General features: G+C 41.8%; 1 protein-coding gene across 1 annotated transcript in view; it reads left to right on the top strand.

The window, feature by feature from the left end:
- Positions 1-7,854: 7,854 nt before the first annotated feature.
- Positions 7,855-24,158, top strand: part of EML4 (EMAP like 4) — a 136,509-nt gene continuing 120,205 nt past the window's right edge. Inside the window, exon 1 of the mRNA XM_088527404.1 lies at positions 7,855-7,919. Coding sequence (XP_088383530.1) covers positions 7,895-7,919 — 25 coding nt within the window. The 5' untranslated portion in view covers positions 7,855-7,894. The remainder of the gene's footprint in view (positions 7,920-24,158) is intronic.

The raw sequence follows: 24,158 nt of genomic DNA, 5'->3' as shown, positions 1-24,158 counted from the left end.
TCAATAAATAATTTGAAGGCTATCCATCAAAACAGAGAAAGAAAAAAAAGAAAAGAGGGGGAATTTGGTCGTACATTGTCTCTCTTGCTGCCATCTGCTGTTTTCATGTGGAAGCATGGAAAATTTCAACTACATGCCATGATTTTTCTCTCTATGAACTGCATTAGCCTACCTAGAATTTGGCAAAATTTAATGGACCACGTGAGAAGATATACATTCACACTGACTTCATGCATTCAGTGGCTCCAGAAAATATCACGTATAACTACCTTCTTTGCAGAGTTATTAGCAGTAGCTGCTGTTACTTGATACTAATTGAGCCACAGTGGTCGGAGCTGCATGAAATGACCTGCCAGAAAGCCAAAATGTGACAGAAAAGGCTGGCACTTACCTGCATGAATGAGATGTTCTATGGAAGTTGCTCCATTAATCCTGCAGGCACAAAAGTGCTCCAGGCATGCACTATATGAGCTGAGGAAGTGCAAGAGTTTCCTTGTTTAATAAGAATATACTATATGTCCTAACAGGTGGACATAGCTTTTGTCCAGGTGAGATAGCTTTTGTGAGTTATTTTGTGTGTGTCTTTGTTTGGAAAGTGCCCGATAAAAAATATAAAAAATAAAAAATAAAGCAAAAAAAAAAAATTTTGTGACAGACACAGCTCAGTCCTGGGATATTTTTCCATCAACAGGAGACAGAATCAGTGCTATGTACGATCAGTTCTCTTTTTTTCCCAATTTTAAATACAATTATATAAACAAAATTAGAGGCAAAGCTTTTATTTTCCTAGATCTTTATTCAGTCTGAGTTCTTTATTCAGTCTGGAAAATATTCCTTTATCTTTGCTGCCCATTTCAGGGCTTTTTGACAGGAATTCCCCTTGGGGTAAAGCGAAAGGTTGGTCACTTCTGCCGAGAAGCAAAGAAAGTAGATTAATAGGGGAAATAATGTATTCATTCTGGTGTATTATATACTTTCTATGAGTAAATTTTAATTGGACGTCTTGCATAAATGGAATGTAAATGTGTCTACAGAACAGCATGTGTCTGGTGCTTTAAAAGCCAAAGTTCAACTCCTGATGTCATTAATCAGGAACTATAATTTGTAAATGTAGGGTAGGTAATGGAAATTAAAACAAATGTTCTTCATTAACTAATTCTTCAGGCACAGGTAAAATCTATTTTATAGTGAGTTCATTGACCTTTGCTGCACACTGTACGCTTAAGGCTGCCTTTTTATGAACTAGTTCACATAAATGTACTCGACTAGAGAAAATCAGGACTATCTGCAGGAGGGGAGAAGCTAAATCTGCCGGAGACATGCATGCAGGGATCCTGGTGGAAGCATCATATTTGAGTCTTCGCACTTTGTCTAAATGACTTTGAAGTCTGTAGCAAATCAGGTAATATTAAGCTAAGACAAGTGTTTAAATGAGCACTAGGAAAATAAGACTAGACTTTTTATTTTCTTGATTGCTGGTGAGAGTTCTCTCTATATTTTACAAGTGATGCTAAAACTGTTTCTGCATGACCCATCTTGGAAATGCAGTAATGGCATAAGCCTGTTCAACAGCCTGGCAGAATCCTTCTCCTGACAACTACATTTTCTCACAGAGTAGTAAAGTAAGTGCCAGTCCCTGCAGATGCGGAAGGTACCAGTGCCCAAATGCTCACACCTACATTGCTGATATATGGAAAGTAGACTTGAACATTGCAAAATTCGTGTTATTGAATTCATATATCAATATCTCCGGTAATTCGTCCACATCAACAATATTGTTATCTTATCAGGACATATTTGTGCCTACTAAGACAGGCATTTTAAACCAAATTGAAATGTTGCAGTGATAGTGTTGGTCAGGTCTCCAAGAACTTTTCATTGATATGCAATGACACTGTCCTAAATCCTTACGTGTTAGTGCTCCTTAGATAAGTGTGTCCAGCTTTCTTGAAAGTAACGTGGAACTTAAAAAAAAGACAACCTGATGATGCACTGATTTTTATCAGATATGGGAGGACTAGTAGACACAACTGCTGTATCCAGCAGCTTGATGTAAAGTCTGCATCAGGATGGTCTTTCCTGAACAAAATCCTTAGTTTTTAGTGAGAAGGGAAAACATACATTTGATGGAGCAAAAGTCTTTTCTGAGGTTACGTCTCACCGTCATAACTCGAAAGCTTGGCAAAAATTAATTTTTAGGAAAATTCAAAATCTAAAAAAGCAGCACAAAACCATAGGCATGGAAATCTAGCATTTGAGGTCAGTTTGGCAGACAGTTGGATCCTAGTCAGTCTTTCCTTTCATATCTGAATCTGCTTTTAAACCTCACATTTCACATTTCTTGATGGATGGACTCAAAATGGGAAACAGTTTCTTCCCACTTCATTTCCATTTAGTGTATGTATGCTGGCCTGCTTTTGTTTCATTCTCTAGCCCACACTCTTGCATTAGTTATCTTTGGTGGTGTTCTCTGTCTAGGTAAGGGAGGGTGATCCTCACACTGCTCATTAAACCGGGGTGCTAATTTTAAAAGAATTTAAAATTTCTTTTAAATTTCTTTTTAAAGAAATCATCCATTTTAAAAGAAACCACCCCCACTTGGCTTACTAGTTAGTAACCAAACAGTAAGATGGCCGTCACAGCTTAAAAAATGTAGAAATGCAAATCTGAAAGAATCACAAACTCCCAGAGGGGAAAAAAACAAACACGGGGGCAGTTTACTGCAGAGCAGGAATAACTGAAAGACAATAAAAGATGTCTTAAATTGGGTGTAGTGACAAATAAAAGAAAAATAAAACCTCCTAAAACATGCCTGCTCACTAATACTACGGGGTCGGCAGCAGGCTGCCCGCCTGTTTTAAAATTGATGTGTCACAGTAAGGAGCTGTATAGCAATGTATCACTGCTCGGCAGGCACTTCCTCGCCCTGACAAATGGCCCAAGCGCAGTAATAGCTTAAACAGAATTACAGCGAGGGGTGAACAACACTGATGAAGAAGTATCTCCATGAGTCTATTTATTTATACATACACAGGCACTCAAAGGATTGTGGAGGCCATCTAGCTATTGTACATAACAATCTGTATAAAACACAAGCTGCGGGAGATGTTTCAACAGCCAGAAAAAAAAAAGGCAAAAAACACCACTCATAATGCTAATGTATTTTGCCCCCCAGGGGGTTCCCATAACCTCTCCAGTCTAAAAATCAATTTATTTTCTAATGGTTTTAACGCTTACTAGTTAGCATCCCTTGTTAACATGTCTAACCTGTTAGCTTTAGCATTTGCTATTTTTCCTAGATCTTAGGAGAGGACAGAAAGAAGCTCATCACAGTGCTCCCAAGTATAAGAGCATAAGCTGAAGCACATTCTTTCCTGAGGTCGGGAATAAAATTCATCCTAATGCAAATGGCTGATAAAAAGCCAGTGGACCAATTTATGCTTCGGCTGAATTCTTAACCTAGCACTTATGTAAGACATTAGACTTTTACAGGGCTTGGACCAAGGTATAAATTTCATCAGGAGCTCACTAATTTGAGTGCAACCGAATGTGCACTTTGGTAGAACAAACCATTTATTAGTTAGGGACAGTTGAAGCATGGTAAGATTTCATTTTCTTCAAATTTCTCTATTTAAAATAATCCAAAGAGAAATAAAGAATCAGAATGATTTTTTTTATCCACTTCTGCAGTTAAAATGCTATATAAATCCTCCTCTCGTTAGAAGAAGAAGGATCTCATACACAAAGTTCCAATCAGCTCTGCTAGAATTCTGCCAGTTTTCAGATGCTCGTAATTGCGTTGTGTCTGCTTGTTCCCCATCAGGACTGGTGAATGAATTAGCATGAAAGCTCAGTTATTTTCAACTTTTTTTTTCTTACCCAGTCATTTTTAGGAGGCTGCCATTTTGTAAATATGTTAATGTAATGAGGTGGAATTTAGCTTAAGCTAACAGGCTTTCGTAGGTTCTGCATTTGAAGCAAAATGCATGTTTAATGAGAACCTCAGGAAATTACATAGGTTCTTGCCAAAGTTTCATTAATAACTTGGAGTTGCAATTTGGGGATAATTAATAAAAAGCAGCAAAGGCAAGCTTGATTTTTCAGGAAGCTGCTGCTGAGGACTTCCTCAAAAGAAAAACATCTCTGTTGAGTGTCCATAATTGAGGCTTTACAAATCGTTAGAACCCTTACAAACTAGATGTTTCTGATCCTTGGTAGCTGCATTTATCATATTAAATAAAAAGACCTTACTGAACAATTGGGAATTGCCTTTGCAGACTGTGATCGAAATTTGCTATGAACTAAATAACTGAACATGCGCAGAAGTAAATCAAAGATTAGCTACATGGAGCTTTCATATCTAAAACGAAACCTATCTAGCCAAACCCATCTCTTTACAACATTTTGTTTGTGCTACTCAACAATGAAGCAGCAGTGTTATAGAAATAAGACCATGACCCATCCTAACACAGAAAAAAGTCCACCTAAAACAGAGTTTAGCCACTTGAAACCTCCAATCTTCTTTTCTGAAAAGACAGTTTCTGTTGCTTCCTTATGCGACAGCAGAGGAAGGCCAGGACACTGTTGGGCACACCTTGGTTACACAGACCTCTGGGGATACTTTGCAGAAACTGAATCTTTCTACAGAACTGGACGGATTTTTCCCTTTCCTCTCCTGTTTGCTGTGAAATAGCACTTAATTTGTACACGTAGCTGCCAAATCACTCACATCAACATTCAACTGGGGAGGATATTGAGCAACATTGACAGAAAATGCTTGAAAATTTTCAGCACGAAAGACCTGCAATCTCCTCAAATGAGCTCCTAAGAACCAGTATGATGTTGGCTCGTCCTGTTTCACATTTCTGTACTGCGGGGAAACTCCATACACACTGAAGTCAAGCAGGTGGATGGTAACATCAAGGACACTAGCTCCTAGCCATTACTTTGCAGCAGCAGCTAGGGGTCTTCATTGAAATCTGTGGGGACAAACAATTTGGTTAACAAAATCAACCCCAGTTCCAAAACCTTACAGCAGATTTTAGGTGAACACAGGTTTAGCACAAGGCTGGAACTCAGCTGCCAAGCCAAACATGGCTGTTGTCTGATGCTGATATCTCTCAAGCTTTAGCCAAATGTCTATCCAGCCTGTGGTGGCCCAGCCAGCGCCCGCAGCAAGGCTCCTATGATCTTCAACACATCCAGCACCAACTGTGCTGATTCAGGCACTCAGATAATTTATTGGGGACGAAATTTAGGCTTTTTCTGTGGGGAGGGAAAATCTCAGCCCAGAGAGGAGAACTCCAGAGGTTCTGTGCTGGAGGTAGGGGGGGCAGACTCTCTGTAAGTCAGGAAGCAGTAATTTAATCCACCTCTAGGTTAGGAATCAAATTATTTTTCCCTTACATCAGTGACCCCAGGGAACTTCTTATAACTTGAGCTCCGCTTAGGAGAATTAGCAACATCCCCTGCCTCATGGTAAACCGATGAACTTGCTCCTAGTCAGAACCAGGAGCCTTAAGGACCCCTCTATACCTGCCGTGGAGCAGCACCTCAGATGGGTGATGCAGCTCGGGGAGGCAGGAGGCTCAGCTGGGGCAAACTGCAGCAGCCAGTGACCGCAGCAGCCAGTGACCGCTGCACATCTGGGCCCTCGCCATAAAGCTGCAAGGTAAAGAGGCTTTTCCTTCAGATGTTTCCACTCGGGTGCAGGAAACCGAGCCCCATCGTGCGTAATAGGATACGAGCGCTGTGGGAAGAGGCCTCTTCTTTCTGATGGGTAAAACGAAGCGGCTCAAAGGTTTGGACTCTCGACTCCACGTACAAGAATCTCAGCAATTTTGCTTTCAGCGCTTAATCGTGTTCACGTTTCCCCAGTGGAAAAACGCTTAAATGTAATTTATATTCAAGCCACCAAAAAGTTATAAACAATTCCCAGGCCGAGCGGTGCCAAACTATGTCAATTTAAAACAAAGGTATTCTTAACCAAAAAGTATTGTTCAAAACCTGCAGTCTCAAGCAAATGTGCCAGGGATGTGAAACAATGGGGGAAAATAGGCTACTTCCTTCAAGAGCAGAGTAAAAATCTCAGGAATGTACATAGTCTCTGCTGTGTATTTCACGGCGACCTCTTTTAATGGTTCATATTTTCCATAACTTTCTTCTTGTACAACGGGGCACCACGCATACGTCCAGGCTGGTGTAATGCAGCATTGTGCCGCGAAGCCGCTCACACCAAGCTGACATACAGGAGCTGGAAAAGCGGCTCATGCTGCTTCATCCTGCACCAGTGCAGGCCTTTTCGATACTCTTTTGCATCAAACTGATGTGAAATTCTTCTATCACACTTGTTTCCAATTTGCAGCTGGCAAATGTAATAATGCACTGGATGCCCAGCTGATGTGAGAAGTCTGTATTTACCCCAACACTGTGCATCAAGCCATAGACTAAGCGGAGGTGGTCCCTGAGCTTATTAAACCTCTGCAACAACACCTTGGTTTCTGCTTTTGAATACAGCTCCCCCCTCCTCCAAGCTAGGCACTGGGTGCTATATTTATATATATATATATATATATAAGGTAAGAAATTGTATTGTCCTTAGGGTTTGCACCTGGAACTGTAGTGCTGTTTTCCAGTCTACAGGCTGTAAATTAAGTGCCTGTCTGAAACCTACAAAACAAACAGTTTTTTTTTTTTTTTTGCTTTAATAATTATTTTGCTCTACACTCAAATGCATTTGTTAAAGGCAATTTTCATACACCCACGTATGTATTTACTGCTGACATTTTACATTTTTCTTAAAACTCTGCTTGGCTGTTGTCTACACTACAATTACATCTGTTGTCTACACCGCAAACACACCAATAAATAAGTTAACACCTCAAACAAAACCCTGCCTAAATCCAGGCAGCATTCACGGCTTAGAGTGAAGAAGGTAACATCACTTTTTTTTTTATGTCAGTCACTACCAGTCATTCCACAGCTACTGGCCCTCTGATCCGTCCTAATGATCTGCTTGGAATTAAGATCAGAAAGAGGAAGAATTGAGAAACTGAGGTGCCACTTATAGCTGTGTTGATGGGATAAAGGATGCCCCGAAGGCATCTCTTCCGAGAAGCCCAGGATGGATGGAGACGAGAGGGACAGTTTGTGTGTGCAGATTGCAGGCAACAGCACCCCAATTCAGCAATGTGGCAGCCGCCCGGTACAATTTGTGTGGAAATCTGCTGGGGATTAGCTTTGGACGAGAAGGGATTATTTAGATCCCTTTTCACAGCGTCACCCACTAAGGTGAACGAGGAGGAACCTACCGCGCTTACTCCGTGTCGCGCATTGCGCGAGCGGGGCCGGGACGCGCATGGGGGGACCGTGCCCTGCCCGCATCACTCCACGCTGACCCCAGCGCGTCCCCGCCCGGTGACACGGCCACCCCGGGGCGCTCTCACGAGGCGCGACCCCAGGTGGCTCCCAAGGAAGCGCTCGGGGGACGCGGCCGCACGAGGCCGCACGAGGCCGCAAGGCCGCGGCTGGCCCGAGCAGGGCGGCCGCACGAGGCCCGGCGCCGCCGCCGCCCCGCGCGGGGCAGGTGCCGCCCCGGCCGCGCCGCCGCGTCCCGCGGCAGAGCCCGGCGGCGCGCGGGAAGCGGCGGCCGCCAGCGCGGGCGGAGTCGGAAGCACGACAGCACTGGGCGCTGGGGGCGGCGCCCGCGGCGGCGGCGGCGGGAGGAGGCGCCACTCGCCGCCGCGCCGGGACCGCGGCGCACGCACGGGCGGAGCGCGGCGGCGGCGGCAGCAGCAGCACCGGGAGCCGCCGCTGGAGCCGCTGCCCTGGGCGGCTCATGGGCGCCGGCGCCGCTGCATGAGCCTGTGCCGCGCGCGGCACCCGCCGACGCAACATGGACGGTTTCGCCGGCAGCCTGGGTGAGCGGCGGCCCGGCGGGACGGGACGGGACGGGACGGGGCCGCCGCTGCGCCTCGCCGCCCGCCCCGGGCGCGCACCTGCGGCGGCGGCGCGGAACCGTCGGGCGCCCCGGGCGGGCCGGGGGCCGCGGGGACGGGTCGTGGCGCGGGTCGCGCAGATGCCGCCCGGAGGGGCCGGCGGGGCGGCGGGATCCGCTGCGAACCATCTGTTGCGAGGAGCCCCGCTGCACTTGTGCCTTTGTTCCCGCCCGCCCGCGGGCTTCCCGGGAGCCACCTACGTGCGCTGCGGTTCCTTAAAGACAACTATGATTGCTATCATTACTACCCTTATCGCCTTCCCGGGCTCTGGCCACGGGGAGGACCCAGCCGGGCCCGGGAGCACCGCGCGTGGGAGCCCGCGGGGCCGGAGCCCACGGGGCGCCCCGCGCGTGCCGTGGGGGGGCGGCTGTTCTTGGAGAACTTGCTAGAAATTTACCAGAAACTTACCAGAAATCTAAATACTCCTGGAAAAAAGTGTTAAGCCCGGTTCGTTCTTTCTTTTTTACTTTCCCCCTGGTGTTACTGTTGCCAAGTGTCATTGGTTCCCTAATAAATATTCCTGAATGTCTCTCAGGGCAAGTTGCATTTAGTTAAAAGAGGGAGCTGAAAGTCTTCGTGAATGCAGGAGGCTCCCAGGCGTGTGTAGACTTTCCGTGTTCTCTGCAGATGATAAGCATGCCCTAATGTCACCGTGAGTACGGAGGTCGGATGTGCGTGCAGTGACCGCTCGCCTCTGCGCTGCCGTGGCGCTACTGCAGCTAGCCCCGGCACTTGGTGAAGAAGCCGAGGCTGTCTTTTGTAGAGCAATAAATCTGCCCCTCCTGAAAATCAGATTAATTTAACCTAACAGTTCTGGGAAAACTGTAATAATAGTGAATCGTTCTCAATTTTCTGGAGAAAGTTACTCATTTAAATACTTTCAGGTATGATCCTGACCTTTAGGGTTTTTCAGATCTCTACTGGAGCATTTTGGGCACCTGTTCAAACCAAACTCTGGGGCACCCTAATTAACAGTACACTTTTTTTTTTTTCTTTTTTTTTGAGGGGGGGGGTTGGCCCCTTGGCTTGATTTGCTATCGCTGCTCAAGTAACTTTTGTGGTCATTTAATCTCTCTTGATCAAAAAGTGACGCACAGAGGAATTGTAGGGGTTCCCTTCCTGCTTCTTAGCAGGGAAAATTGTGCCAGTGGGTGCCGTATGCAAATGCAATGCGGTTAATATTTATGAAATCCTTCACCCAGCAGTGGCATTGATCAACATATCAAAGAGCACCAGGGATGCTCACTTGCAAAGCGCTGGCTGCGTGGGGGTCAGCTTTTAGAAATAACTGTGTTTTGCTTATAACAGAAAACAGCTTTTTTTGATTAAAAAAAGTGTCTTTTCCCATGTCTACATTGTTCACATAGTAATAGTAGAGCATGGTGGTATACTCCAACCCTTTGCTCTTGAGCCTGGGCAGTAGCCGACTCTCCCAAATATCCCCTTGCCTTAATAAGGACGGCTGCATCTGTGGCCCTTTAATTTATGTCACCCTTGCTGAGGAAGGCACTGTCACTTTATTACAATGTAATGAGGATTAAGCTAAGCTCAGCATTTAAACTGTATATCATGATATTCATTTTTGGCCTTTGACTCTGCTTTTATAGTGAGCAGCAATGTTTGGTGGTTCTCTCGACTTAGGCTGAGGAGAGGAGGCATTCCCAGAATTTTTTTCTTTGAACCGTGCAACTTTACATGACTTCCCAATTTTTTGGATTTGAATTTATGCGGCTTAGTTTTCTTCTGTGCTTATGATCTCTTGCAGGCCGCTCTTTCTGCTAACAAAAATGTAACACATGAGTAGGGATGTGCAGTTGTTTGGAGATTTTTTTTGTTTTTTTTAAACAGCTCTAATTGAAATTTAATGGCTGGAATTTAATTAGCTGTTTGCTAAACGCCTTTTAGGAAGGCCATAAATTAATGTAATTTACAACAAAATGTAAAAAATAATTAAAATTATTGTTGGCAAAATGTGGCATGCGCATGCTCTGTCAGTCAAGCAAGCTGAGCAGAGAGCAGGTTGTCCTTTTAATGCCTCTTGTCATAATCTGCAAGGCAAAATGTTATTACACATTGTGCCCTCCAGCACGGACAGAAATACCTTCCAACTTGCCTCTTGAAGTCGAAAACACTTTGCACAGCTGCTTTCCTTTGGCTTTCACATTGAAACTTTTGTGAAAGCAAACAGATGAAAGAAACCCTTTTATACATAATTTAGAAAATTGTTTCTAGTGGTTAGTTTAGGACATGGATCTGTAGCTTGTACATGGCTCTCCTTACACCAGCAGACATTTCTTGGTGGCCTCGCTGACGCCGTTCCTTGCGTTTCATGCTGTTGCTCTGCTGGGGTGCAGCATCTCCCTTCCTATCCCCCTTGGTGGAGTCTTTGGAAGAGCACATGCCATCCGGTGCTGGCGACAGCGGTTCTCCTGAGGGCGCTTTTCGGTGACTTTTATCCCTTTGTTTCCCGTTTTGAGAAAGCCTCTGCTGATCTCGTGCTGTAACAGTAACTAATTGCAAGGAAAGATATGGAAGCATCCGTCACGTAAGTTTAAGGAGTGCAGCTGTTTCTAAGTCTGTCACCAGCATGTGATAACAACATGGTATAAAGCCCTTTCACAGAGCACTTTGACAGAATGGTAACAAATGAAAAATAAATGAACTCTCATCTTCTGCTCTTTTCTTCTCTCATGCAGCTGTGCAGGATGCCCTGAAGCTTAGACATACTTTTTACTGAATTATTTTCCATGATTGAAAATATTTTTGTCAGAGAAATTAAATCACTCCTGTCTTAAAGGGGAAATAAAAAAAAAAAAAAAGAAAAGAATAAAGAAAGTTGCCTTTGTGGATTTTTTTCAGAGGAAGGAGAAGACAAAGCAGAGCTGTCATTATTAAGTGGAGACCTAAGTTTCTTCTGCTGCTGTTGTTGGGGGGAGCTAGATAAACTAAATGAAAGCATCCTCCTTAGTATGTGGGATCTACATAAAGTCCTGTCACTATTACTAAGTAGGAGAAGCGGGTGATTAAAAGAAAAGGGGGGCGGTAGGACAGAAATATCCTGGACTGCATGTGGCATGTCAGCCTCTAAATCTTCCCCCTTCCTCCTAACTATTGCTTTTGCTGGGTATTATATAAAAAATACTGGAAAATGTTCATCTTCCATATGGGCTGTCTACGCCAGGTAGCTCCCGAAGCAGGTCTTCGGTTCAGGGCTGGGGTGGTGTCCTGCTCCCCAGGACCCGCAGTGTCTCTTGGACCTGCGGCTTCACTAAAACCTTTCAAGCCTTTTCTACCCTTCCTAGGGATAAACCGGCAGTTGAGGGGGACACGAGGACTCGAGCCGACAGGATTTTTGGTGCTGGCTTGTGGTCACCTGAGCTCTTGGTTCTGGGAATGTAAGAAGAACGTGCCGGCTGTGCTCCGCATGGGGAAAAGTGAGCATGTGGAATGACTAGCCACAGCAAGCCGGTGTGTGTGTCATTCCTTTGAGCTGGAATACGAAGGCAAAATGTTATTATTATCTTTTTTTATGGTTGCTCTTCTAGACTTCAGAAGGACCCGTGGTGCTGCAGCGTAGCTGCCCGTAGCAGCAAAGTGCAGCTCCCTTTGTAGGGCTCAGCTCATGGCATGGCTCTATGCTATTGTCAGTGTGCTCGTTTACTTAAAAATAAAAGCTTTGGCAGGACGTAAGTCTATCCTGCCTGACTTAATTTGTGCCAAGGGCTGATTAAGTTACAGTAGGAAGGAAGGGGAGCTCGGCGGTAGCTCACCTTTTGTTAAAATAGGCTTTAGTTAATGGGCAGTGAGGAGGAACCTCATGCTGCAGCCAGCTCAGAGGCAAAGGGCTCCGTGTTTGAAAAAAATGATCTTTTTTTGCAGTCTTTAGCCTGGTTGTGAATCGCACTTTTTCTCTGGAAAAAAAGAACAAAAAACAAAACAAGAAGCAAAAGATGAAGCACATACGGAGGAGTCTAAAAGAGAGACTTGCTGCTTCTGTCTTCTTTAGAAATGTTTTTAATGCCCAGGATGCTGAGGATAATTTTGTCCTTACAGTATGCATTTCATGCTATTTAAGTGAATATTTTTGATGTGAGAAAAATAGTTATATTCTCTCTTGTATGAGAAACGTACTCTCTCAAAGAATTTTTTTTTTTGGTGGTTTATATCATGTGTATCATGATGCTTGTAAGAGGGAAAAATGTTGATCAAGAGAAGTGCTCTTATCCTCAGAAGCATATTTTTTTTCTTCTGCTTGAAAAAAAAAAAGAATTTTGCTAATTATACTGCTGCTGTAAAGGAGGATTCTGTGTGCCGCTCCTTGCTATTCAGAGTAGTTGTTTCCCATCTTAATGTGGTTTATAGCAATTACTGAGGTTTACTTTCCCCTTTTTTGCTCAAGGTCCCTGATAAATCTTATTCTTAATGAACGTAATTTCAGGGTTAAGAATGTTGTTCCTGTTTTACCTGCACGTAATGCCGTAGGGAAGGTGTTGGAAGGTAGTTAATTTTATAATGCATGCTGTATATGACAATCGTGTGAATCTTTGCACTCTTGTTGGTGGTGAGAACTTCTAATATGGGCAGTTTTGTTTGGAAAGATGAGAGTCTCCTGATAGACAGCTATTTATAGGGTTCCTTTACTGTCTTTTCAAGAAATCATTTTCCCAGTTGCTTCCGAGCTTCCACAGAGCCACTGTTTGCTTAATTTTTCATCTGTGTTAGTGCTTCCACTCATTTGTATAGTTTAAAGAGGAATTGTTGATCTTTGTGATTCCGTCTGCTTCTCTAAATCAAGGTACAATTCTGGTTTCCTTCCACAGGGTGCTGGGGAACAGTGACTTTGAAGCAGCATGGGGGGATGTCCAAGCTCTTCCGAGAGCTCTGAGGATTTATTTGGGAGCGCAGCCATGTGCCCTCTGGGAGAGGGTGCTGCTCACGGACAAGCTCCCGCTCAGAGTTGGGAATTCAGGGAGTCAGTGGCAGCAAAAGGTGGGTGCTGCTAGCGGGGTGGGCTGTGGAGAGAGGCACACCAGAGAGATGAGAGCGCTGAATTCATCACCAAGTCTTGGAATGCATGAAATGTTTTCATTCTTCCTTTCTGCTGTTCTTTCCCTTCTTGTATTTATTTTTACTTCTTTTGGCTCCATGTAGTATTTGTGCTTTGTGCCATCGATGGATACTGCAGGGCTCCTTTTTTTTAAGTTTTCTACTCTAAGACTTCTTGCTGGAGCTAGGTGGAAAGGGGCTTTTCATTACTTTTTGTTGGTGTGTCTCAGTGGGTTGCCTTTTCTATTCATCCTCAATCATTTCAGCCTAACTTATTTACTAAACATAGCTGAGACTCGATGTTCTTTAACTGTTCGTTTCCCAATTCCTCTGATATCTGGAGACAACTCTTGACTTTTAGTGTCTGTCCTTCTCAACTTTAAATGGTAGGGCTCTTCATTGGCAAGGATTTTTTTCTTTTTAAGGTAAGTGTTTGGGAATCCTGTTTCTTTGTTTGTTGGTCTACTCCGCCTCTACCCTGTCTATAATGAAATGGGTTGCATGGTCTTGTAGCTTTTAGAAAGGCTACTTTTGTGAGAGCAAATCTGTCTTATTTTAGGAGTAGTCTTACTCTTGAATACATACTTTTCTTCAGGTTGCTAGAGCTGCCTGTATAGGTGTGTGATTTTTATACACAATGAAATTACAATTGAAAGGAACAGAGAGAAAGCAACACAGACCTCCTCCATAAGTGCTATGGAAACGGTGCTCCTACCTTGGGTTTCAAATCTTGTATTGAAGAAAGCAGTGACTATGTCCATGCCTGATGCTCTTGTGTTTCTCTGATGGTCAACTTTGAGCACTCAGTGTGGTGTTCTGGTCTGGAATAGGTTCCCAGTTGTCCTGCCAGTTTATTTAGGCTTCATGGAGGAGTAGGGGGAGAGAGAAACCAAACTGTTTCATGTTTAAATGTATTTTGGACTTGTGTAAACAGTTTTAATGCATCAAGCTAAATTGGCAGGCTTTCCTTATCCTCTGGGAAAATTGGGAGTTTGAAACCCAGTGGATACATTAAAGTCACAAATACTTGTAAGTCGCAATTCTGGCTTGCTAAAGGATGTGAAATTAATCAAGCTTACAAATGCGGCTTAGTGAAAATAAATAGAAAGGCTTTTATTGTGATAGCTTCATAACTTTTAAAGCAAAACATTTGATTTCATTACTATGAGATGAGGAGGCAAAGCCATGAAAATGACTGTTAACAAGACAGAACTTCCTATATTTGTTGTCCTTGTATACATCATGATAATGATTTTCCCACCTTTGTATATTTTCATGGAATCATAACATAAGGGTAATACAAAGTGTTTCAGATTGTTTCATTTCAGTTAACTTGCTGAGGTAAGGAAGCGGGTGTATATGTAAGTGAATTAAGAATACCTAATATCCATAAATTGAATGATGGAACTGTTATTCTTTTATGCCTGCTACCCTATTTTTTGGTGTGTGTGTGTTTCTGAGAACAAAAGAATAGTGTCTCTGATGGGTTTTGCACCCAGCACTGTGCAAAACAACAGCAAAAGGGTGGGCTCCGCTTGCTTCCTTCCCCCTTATTCACAGGCATAAGTGGACCATACCTTTTCTTAAGAGGTTTCCTGTTGTGTCTGAGGGCGTTACAGGGATCTTCACTTAATGAGACCATTGACAAGTTCTAGTTGAAAGTGGCAGAATACTAAAGCCAAAGCTGCTGTTACATATTCAATTTTTGAGAGTAGATGTCACCTCCAAAACCAGTGTTTTCTAGGATATCATTCTATGTCTTGCGGTACCTCTAGGTTTTTTAGGTAGCAGGCAAACTTTGGGACATCTTGGAATCATAGGCTGAATCTGTCAGGGTAGCAGTGGCCAAATTTAAAAGCAGCAGATACTAGGAATCAAAGCCATATATACCTAGACTTCTGATTGCTTGAGCATGCTTGGTTTGATGTAGTTGTGGTGAAACAGTGCCTTGTCAGAGCAATTCTGAGATTGCTGCTGCATGTGGTCATTTGGGTTTCTCTAGTAGAAAGGTCTGGAAGTAGAAAGGTTCGTTAGGTCTCATTTTGTTTATTTGTTTGTCTTTTTGTTTTGTTACAACTTGCCTTAACTGAATTTGGGGGGGAAACGTGGAAAAATGTGGTTTTCAGTGTTTTCAAACAGAGGTTCTGGAAGGAAGTTGTGGAGTAGGAATCTTATTATCGTCATCAGTAAGAATGGTAAATGAAAATCTTTCAGCTGAGAGATTCAGAGGCATTGCAAAACTTGGGTCTGCTTAGTATCACTTAGCTTTTTTAAACAAGAACTCTAACGAGACGAAAATTACAACTTTGTTTAGCTCTGAAGTTCTGCATTGAACTGCTATTGCCTCCTGTCCCAATATGTATTATGCAAACACCATCAGAGATATCTAGCAGGAAATTAGTGGTTTGTGTGGCTGCAGTGCTTTCTCTCTAAATTATAAACATGTCTGTTAAAATCCTGATTAAATGGAGACAACAGCAACTAGAAAGTTCAAGAAGTTCCCTTTTCTTTGTATAAGATAAAACATGAAAGAGAGCTAGGAGGCACTTGACAGTTAAGCTATAGTTTTGGTAAGCACTGTTTTGAGACATCCTTTTGTTTTTGACTCCCATACAAAAAGGCAACAAAACCTACCATATTAATTTCCTTACATTTTAGTGTATGAGGAGGAGTCCTTTTGTGAGACCAGTGAGAAAAGAGATTGGTAGGGTTTCTGCATTTACATTTTGCTAAACTTTTAAAGAGTGGGATGGCATTCTGCCCTGAAAATGATATGACATATTTAAGAAGGATGACTTGTTGGCACTGTTGTTTTACTGTTTTTTGGAGTTTGAGTTATATTCAGAGTTATCTGTGTCCACAGTATTTTAAGGTCCTCGAATGGGCGAAAGGGTTGGTTAGCACAGATTTGGTTGCAGACTGTAATAATAATCTACTTACCTTTTTTTTTTTGTACTCCAGATTTCTTGGACTGATTTTTCATTAGAGCAGTGAATGTGTATTTTAATGTGAATACACAGGTTATTTTTCAAGGTGGTTGTGATGAAATGCTTGAGAACTTGATTTCTTTCTGAGTTTATTCTTTACTTTGAAGAGCTTGAGTAAGAAAGGCAATTACTTAGCCAATGTAGGCTGGGGAGATGCTGTTTCTACCTTTTAACGTTTTTATTGCAGACTTTATTCTCTTCTGATTTATTTTGAATGAACTGTAATTGGTAAATCTGCAGAAACTGCTGTAGCTTAGCAAATATTCAGTGTGAAGCTGAGAAGTACCTAAATCTTGTTCCAAATTTGGACTGTTCATTGCTTTGCCACTTGGCTGTACTTGATCAACTGTATTTTCAAACTGTGGTATGAACGTGCATAAGATTTAATTTTTGGTTGGTATGAAAGATCACCTGAGGCAAGCTCATGGTTTCTGTCCTCTAGCACTTTTCAGTTAAGCTATTCATGGGATTCTACAGAAGCCACTTTCATTTCTTATCTGAGCAGTGGAAGATGTGTCTAGCCAATGTTTTGTGCTGGCTTTTAGAGGAGGAGGAATGAGGGAAAAAATCAAATAGGAGAGGGAGCCTAAAAAAGCTTTTTTAATTTTTTTTTTATTATTTACAGAATGGCTAATAGGTTATCCGATGATTCATACATATATTTTTTTTTATCTGTGGAAAATGTTGCACACCTTCATTTTGCAAAGTTTGCAAAAACTTATGTTGTTTTTGCAGTTTTAGTCTCATTTTAAAAGCATTTACCTTGGCAGAATGCTTTTTTACTGGAAGATATGTACCAGCTCTTTGTTAATCATTATGGTGTCGATTATTTTGTTTGACGTGACTCACTTTTTTCCTAAGGACTTTTATTGCTGCAATTACATATTTACAACAGGAAGCCTAGAAGGAAGTGCAACATCATATCGCTGAAGCTTCTCTGTGTCTTTTATATCTGATTTTTATGTTTTGTGTTGTTAAAGTTAATAATTTCTTGCTGGACGTGTTCTGTTTGACCTGCATGACATTGACTGCTTTATCAGTGAGAAGTTCTTCTATTGCCCTGGTAAGAATCTGTCTAATGAGCAGATTTTTTTTTTTAATCGGTGCTTTTGTAATTGAATGTGCACTTGTGCTTAAAAGTGCTTTTTCATGATGCTTTTTCATTGATCTATGAAGTGACCTGTATAGACTAGCTACCATAATTACCAAGTACTGCAGTTATGCTGCTATATATTTGTGATCTTGTTACTGCCTGTTGCTTTATTTTACAGCCCTTTTTGCCCTTACCTTTGTGCTCCCTTTTGAGTAACCCTGAGAGAGGAGCTGCGTATTGGATAGCTCAGCTATTTTTCTAGTCCCTCAAGTTCAGCTGCCAGAAAAAGTTTAGTTTTACTTCTGAAGCAATATTTATAGTCGAATATGTTATTGTTCCCGTGGTATGAAAATGCTGCTAAAAGGGTAAACGAAACCGCTGTGTGGAAGCAGCTGCTGTCCTGGTCTCCAGATGAGTTGGGTACAGTCTGGGGGTTTTCTGTGGAAGCTGCTGCTCCAGCTGCGTGGTGCGTTGGCCCATTTTAGCTGTTTGTAGTGAAGAAGATGTGTTCGTGGGTGGCTAGGGAGCACTGCTGAGCTCCCTAGCCGGCTCTGCTGCCCAAGGGAAGAGGCTGCTCGACACAGTGGGGGGAGAGGCTTGAGGAACCAAGAGCCTTTCCTAACTCGTCAGCTCTCGTAGCCATCTTCCAAGTAAGACCCGCGGATGGCTGCCTTGGAGGGAAGAGCAGTGGGAAAATAAAGGTGAATCCTTGAAACCCAAAGGGTCTTTTACTTTTCAAAGTGTTTAGGGCCGTGGGGCTGGATTAGCTGCGTTTCTGTCAGCGAGATGATGGCTGCGCTTCTACAGAAAGTAGTGATTTGGGCTTGCCTGCCTTGATCATTCACCTTGTGTAAGGAGCTCACGTAAGAACTGAGAGAAGGCCTCACTGACGGCCGTGCTGAACTGCCGCGTGCGGCGGCCTGTGTGTTGGGTGCTCTCTGCTATGACCTTCCTTCCTCCAGGGTGGGGATCTGTCCTTCGTCTTGGGACCTCTCTGTGGCTGGCATCCCGGCCGGGAGGCTCTTTGGGTGGTGGTGGGAGAGGAAGGCTTTGCAAAGTCCTCCAGTAGCTCAGGAGCAGGTTGGATGCAGTTAAACTTCTCTATTTCATTCTCCAAAACCTGAAAGGCTTCTGACTATTCCTTTTTGTCTACTTCCTCCCTTCCTTCTGCCTGTCCTGCTGCCCTCAGCAAAGGTGTAAGGAGAAGGAGGCTCCTGCCTTCGGGAATGGATTTTTCTTTCGGCTGCCTTGAGGGCTGTGTGTAATACACACACTTTGCCATCCTGTACCTCAAAAATCAAACCCAAACGCACATGTTGTTAGTGTGTGAACCACACGGACTCCAGCTCACGATCCAGTTGTCCCACTTGGTTACAGCCATCTCTGCTGTTTTCTCTTCTGAAATGTGGGGTTTCTTTTACCTTGCCTTTGCTTTTGCTGTTTGCTAAGCGAAAGAGGCACCAACCTGCTTGCTTCTCTTAAGGTGCACACACTTTGGGTGAATTAAGGCTTTAACGCTTGGTTTACAAGACCAGATTACAAGTGCTGTATTCTAAAATGAATCTGTTATGGAGCAGCTGATCATAAGAAAGGAGAATAAGCGTCAGGTTACCGAATAATTCTGCATTAAAAATATGACCATATGTGCTGGTGAATAACTCCAGATGGAAGGCTGCTGGTTTGCAATTCATTGCTTTGGATTGAATTTCTTTAGAACTTTTTTTTTCTAACTGGCCAATTCATAGGTGTATTATAAACAGAAGAAAATAAAAGAATGTATTTGGCTTGCTAGCTTTATAAATCTAATCTATTCATCTCCTATTCATTCTTCTTTGCCCCCTGCCCCAAAAGCATTTTAGTTGCCTTACAGCTGTAAGGGATATAAGGTTTAGACTGAATTGTATAGAGCTGTATATGTACTTTGTGCTATGTAGTCCCTAAGTGATCATGTTTTACAGTGTGATTATTTTTATATGTATTTTTAAAAAGCATATTCAGATGCTTATGGAGAATTTTTCCAGCATGAACGTGGAAGCTTTCAAATAAAAAGGTAAATATTTGAGAAAGTTACAAAGTCTGAAAGCAGTGTTATAATGGAAATTGTTTTGTAACCTTAACTCTTACTACTAACTCTAGTGTGCTATGCAAGAAACTCTTGATTTCAGAGCTTGTAGCTTGCTCTGTTTAATGATTCCCTCCTCCTCCAACTTAGTTCATGCTGACAAAGAAAGTGCTGACAAAGAATATTCAGTTTCAATAATTGCATTTACACTTGCTTGATAAGATGGGATAAATGCATTTTTGCGCTACAGCTAATGAAGTCTTAATTTGTTCCGTATTTCAGATTGTGGTAAGGAGGAAGGATATCCCAAGGTAATATGGGACGATCACTGCAATCCTTACTTTGCATAACTATATGTGTGTATTCCACGCTTTTCTTATTAACTTCCTCCTTAATATTTTACAAGTCAGTATGGTAAGATATATTAACTATACCCTTGTTAAATGATTCTGTATTTTTATTACATGCTGAGCATCATGTGGGATCCATGCGTGACCTATCATTAACACAGATGACAGGCTTGGCAACAAAAGTGCTTATTCCAAGTTGCTCATTCCTCCTCTTTCTCCCTTGTTAGTTTTATTGTCTGCTCTCATAGCCAAATTTCTGGAATTTAAGAATGGTTATATTTGTTGTACTGTCTTTACTTCATGTTAAAGAAAGGTATAGAACTTGTTCTGTGCCACGACAGTTACAAAATCAGGCTAGCTGGAAAAATCATTGACATGATTGAGAAATATATATTTCTTTTGTTGTTTTCTTGGGCTAAAACAACAAAAACAACAACAACAAAAACCCCTGCAGTCATAAAGTCAATTGAAATATGAGATACAACATTTAGAACTTTATTGCTTTTAGGTCTTTGTCCAATATTTTGTAACTGCTCATTGAGAAAAGAGTTTTTTTGCTTGCTTTATGAGATATTATTGGTTTTGTATCTGCAAAATGCAGATTTTCTTTATGTAATCTAAGAAAATACACTTCTGTGATACCTCTTTTTTCACAAGTGTAAACTTGAGTAAAATAAATGTGACGCTCCAGACTATTCTTTCTGGTCATATCCACTTCAACCAGTATTACAAGTATGTGAGATTTGAGAGAGAAATCATCCTGATGTCTTAAGAAGCATCATGTTTTATATCATCTTTCTGGAAAACTGCAACTGAGTGAAATAGTTTCTGCAGTACAGAATCTACTGTACAGTGCTATTTCTGAAACACCGTTAGGAAAGAGGCCAGGATTAGAATGAAGTAGAGCAGAATTTAGTTGTGTGCAAGACTGGTATTGCTAATGGTAAGCACATGCTTGTCCTGTTTTACCTGCTACTCTAAAATGTTCAGAACATCCTAGCAGGGATGGACATGATGTGTCTAGTAGCCTTGTGAACTCTTGTGGTTGATGATTTTCTGTGCTTTTTTTGTTTGTTTCTTTTCTTTTTGCGCCTATATATTTTATATCTATATAGAATAATGTAATATTTTAAAAGGTTTTGTCACTTGTGAAGAAACATCTGCCTTAGACTGTCAACTGCCTAGTGGCACGTAGCTTTGTGCAGTTAAATTCGTATATTGACTTTAATTGTATCCCACCTGGTGCGTACATTTAAACAGGTTCCCAAGCCCTTGTGTATGAGGAGTAGGGAATTTCTGTGGCGTTGCTTTGAGAAGCCCAAGAAGGAATTAAACTTTTTGCACTGTAAGGCATTGACTTGCTTGCAAGGTCACTGTTGCAGGTAACACTATCAAAAATGCTGCTGCAAATAAGATGTACTTAATGGCCCATTCATGTTAGGACTGAAGAATACTTATTTACTGCCTGAACAGTTAATTAGAAAATTTGCCTTGATGAATTGGGCAGTCTGTGTGTCCAGTGCAGTGTGATGTCCTTTTTAGTTTTTTGTATAGCTAATCTGGTGAAGCACTGATGGGATTTTAGGGGGAAGCTCTGTGGATGTTTCTTTTCAGGAGCCTCTCAGGAAGACGCTGTCACCGCACCCACCTCCTCTCTGGGGACCTTTTGTCTCCAATTTCCTACAGTATCTGCTGGATTTGGTCGTTGGGAAGTGCTTGTATAAATCATTCTACAAGACAAAAAATGCCTTGTTCCTTTTAGGAGCTGTTAAGTTCCGATCAGAACAGTCACGAGCTGACAAAATTTGCCCATGTGTGCCCTTCTAGGACACAGGAAAGGTGGGCAGTGTTTGTGTTGCTAAAATGTTGGAGTAAATTATGACTGAAACTGTGTTTTAAAGCACAAATGAGTCGTTCATTCAATTATGTCAGGATCAATTTTCTGTCTGGGTGGTGTAGGTTGAGACAGCTTAACCAAAAAAAAAAAAAAGGAGGAGAAAGAAAAAAGGCTAAACCAATTATGCTCGACATTTCCAAAGAAATTGCCTTTGGGTAGAAATCCAATGTAGAGAATACTGGCCCATGTGGAACTAATTTGCTGGAGTTATGAGGAATTAAAGCTCAAAGAAAAGGAGATGCTATAGGGGAAGGTGCAGTTGCCTCCTGCCAGCACAACCTTGCATGTTGGGGCAAACTGTATTCCTTGGGGTGAACCTGGGCTAGCACAATACAAAAGGCAATGTTATTTCGCCAAGTAAAAACTTAAATATGGGAGGATTACTCTACTACATTAATCCAGGTAAAAGTGAAGATGGATTTTAGGGAGGAGAAGTTGCATTAGGAGCTGCTAAAAGTATTGTCAATGCATTTAAGTGAAATCCTACAGGGATCTGGCAAAGATGACAAGTGGAGGTTTTATTTGCTTTAGAAAGTAGAGAGTAATTGAAGAAATACCAATTATTATTACAAATAGGATGATTCATGCTATCTGCTCCTACAGAACAATAGTTACTGGATAAATATGGAATACTTGTTAATATGTAGTAATTTCTATGCTATGCACGTCGTCTGTAGTCTTCTTTCTTTATAGTCTGGGTTGCCAGAAGCAATTGCAGTAACTGAAATGTGTTGAAAGATAAGATACTTGCATTGCATTAAATAGCCCAGGCTATTTTAGGTTGGTTTAATTTCTTCTAGATCTGTTGCTGAATGATTAAAACGTTGTGATCCAGTGCATCTCTTCATCGAAAAGTTATTCCGTTGTTTTCTCAGAAAGGTTGTTATGATTTTTGGCACAGATCTATTTATAAATAGATAAAATGGAGGTGATACAACCTTTGAAAAATACTAGTTCTAAAAAATGCCTTTTGATTCATTTGTCCTTTCTATGTGGATACGTTTGAAATATTTTAGTTTGAAATCTCCAAAGAGGAAAATGGGAGGCATGTTCCTGATTCTGCCAAGGCTGATGCGCTTGAGTGAAATTTCTCCCAAGAGATGTTCAGATACCAAAACCAACCAAACAAAAACAACAACAAAACCTACCCCTATGCAGTTCTTACCAGGCTAAAATCCTAAAGCAGCTTGTTAAGAGCCCCAGACATTTTAAATTGTCATATAGTCTTTAAATATCTAGAAATATAGTATGAAATATTTGTTTTATTTTCCCTAACTGTCTTACAAAATAGTTTCTGACTTTCTGTGATGGTCTGATCTCATTTAAGTGTCAAAAAAAAGAGCACTGAGGTAAAGAAGTAAAGAAGTGTGCAATTCCATAATTAAATTTTCCCTTTTTTTCAGTTTTTAGTGGACACATGTAAACCACAATGCTGTATGACCTTCCTAGTTCAATGAACATTGGATGTGGCTACTTATCTCTCTCCCACCTCCTGCCTCCGGGTTTAAGTGGTTATTCAGTGTCACACTTTTTTTTCTAAACCATTTAACTAGTATGTATCTCTCTCAACCCTGAATTCTGGTGCCACACAATATCGACTGTTTAAATGTGCCTCATTGATTCAGAAGACGTTTTCACAGACGACACTTGACAAACCAACAGGCAGCACTTTGAAAGCTGATGAACTCTGGCATCTTCACGCATGGATCACAGTCTGCCACACTTGCCGTTTAAGTACTTTTTTTTCGCTCTTCTGTCTGTGCACACAGCAGTTACTGTTTGCATGTTAGCTAATTTTCAGTATTCATTATTATTTTTGCAACTGGCGAAGTATCAAAACCTGCTGGAATTAGCATATTTATGTATTGCTATCAATGTAGGTGGTTTAACTTTGCATGAAAATAAGGCATGTTCAACATGTTTATCTGCAGCTCTGCAAGACTGATTAGCACTGTTTTCTTTATCATCTTTTCCATGTTTTTGACAGTGTCCCTGCAGTACCTACTCGATACAGCCTACTGTAGTTCTGCCATTAAATGCCACAGAAGTCACAGCATTCCTCCTATCGAAAGATTTCCTCCCCTTTCAGAATACCAGTCCAGACATTTGGAAAACATAGCATCTATTATAAGACTTTCTGCATGCACTGTACAAAAGATACTAACTTGGGTGTGGTTTATACATGCACAGATGAGAGGGAAACACACAGCTATTCTTACCTGTCATTAAGTACCTTCCCTGCAACATGTCCCAGCCTCCATTTTTTATGACAGACCTTGCTCTTGCATGAAGTGCTCCAGTGCATTAAATTTTAGCATTGCACCCAAGTTTGGTCACCTCAGTCTCCTTGATTTATAGCCCTGTTGTTTGCAAATGCCTGCAACTTTAAAGGAGTTTAAATGACATTACTGTTCAAGTGGGTATTGTTTTCTGAGATCTTGGAGAGCTCACTTTTCCCTTTGCCTTTCACAAACGAAAGCACCCTTAAAGCAAAATAATATTTTTGAAAAAAAAAAACAGTTTAAAAAGAAGCCATGCATTTAGCCTAGGCAAGATGTGTAGTTTCAGTTTATTGCATGTAAGCTTGTTACTGGCTCTCTCATCTTGTCCCCAGGATTTTTAAAATCTCTTGGAGATCCTCAGTCCTCTTGAAAGAACTTGTTTGTATGTCATTATAAGCTCAATGAAGAAACAAGCAAATCTCAGTTCTCCCGTCACAATTCCAT

The sequence above is a fragment of the Tinamus guttatus genome, unplaced genomic scaffold (genome assembly GCF_059628265.1).
Source record: "Tinamus guttatus ecotype Peru unplaced genomic scaffold, ASM5962826v1 Tinamus_guttatus_pri_ptg000286l, whole genome shotgun sequence".
Taxonomy (NCBI): Eukaryota; Metazoa; Chordata; class Aves; order Tinamiformes; family Tinamidae; genus Tinamus; species Tinamus guttatus.
This window is presented reverse-complemented; position numbering and strand designations above follow the sequence as displayed.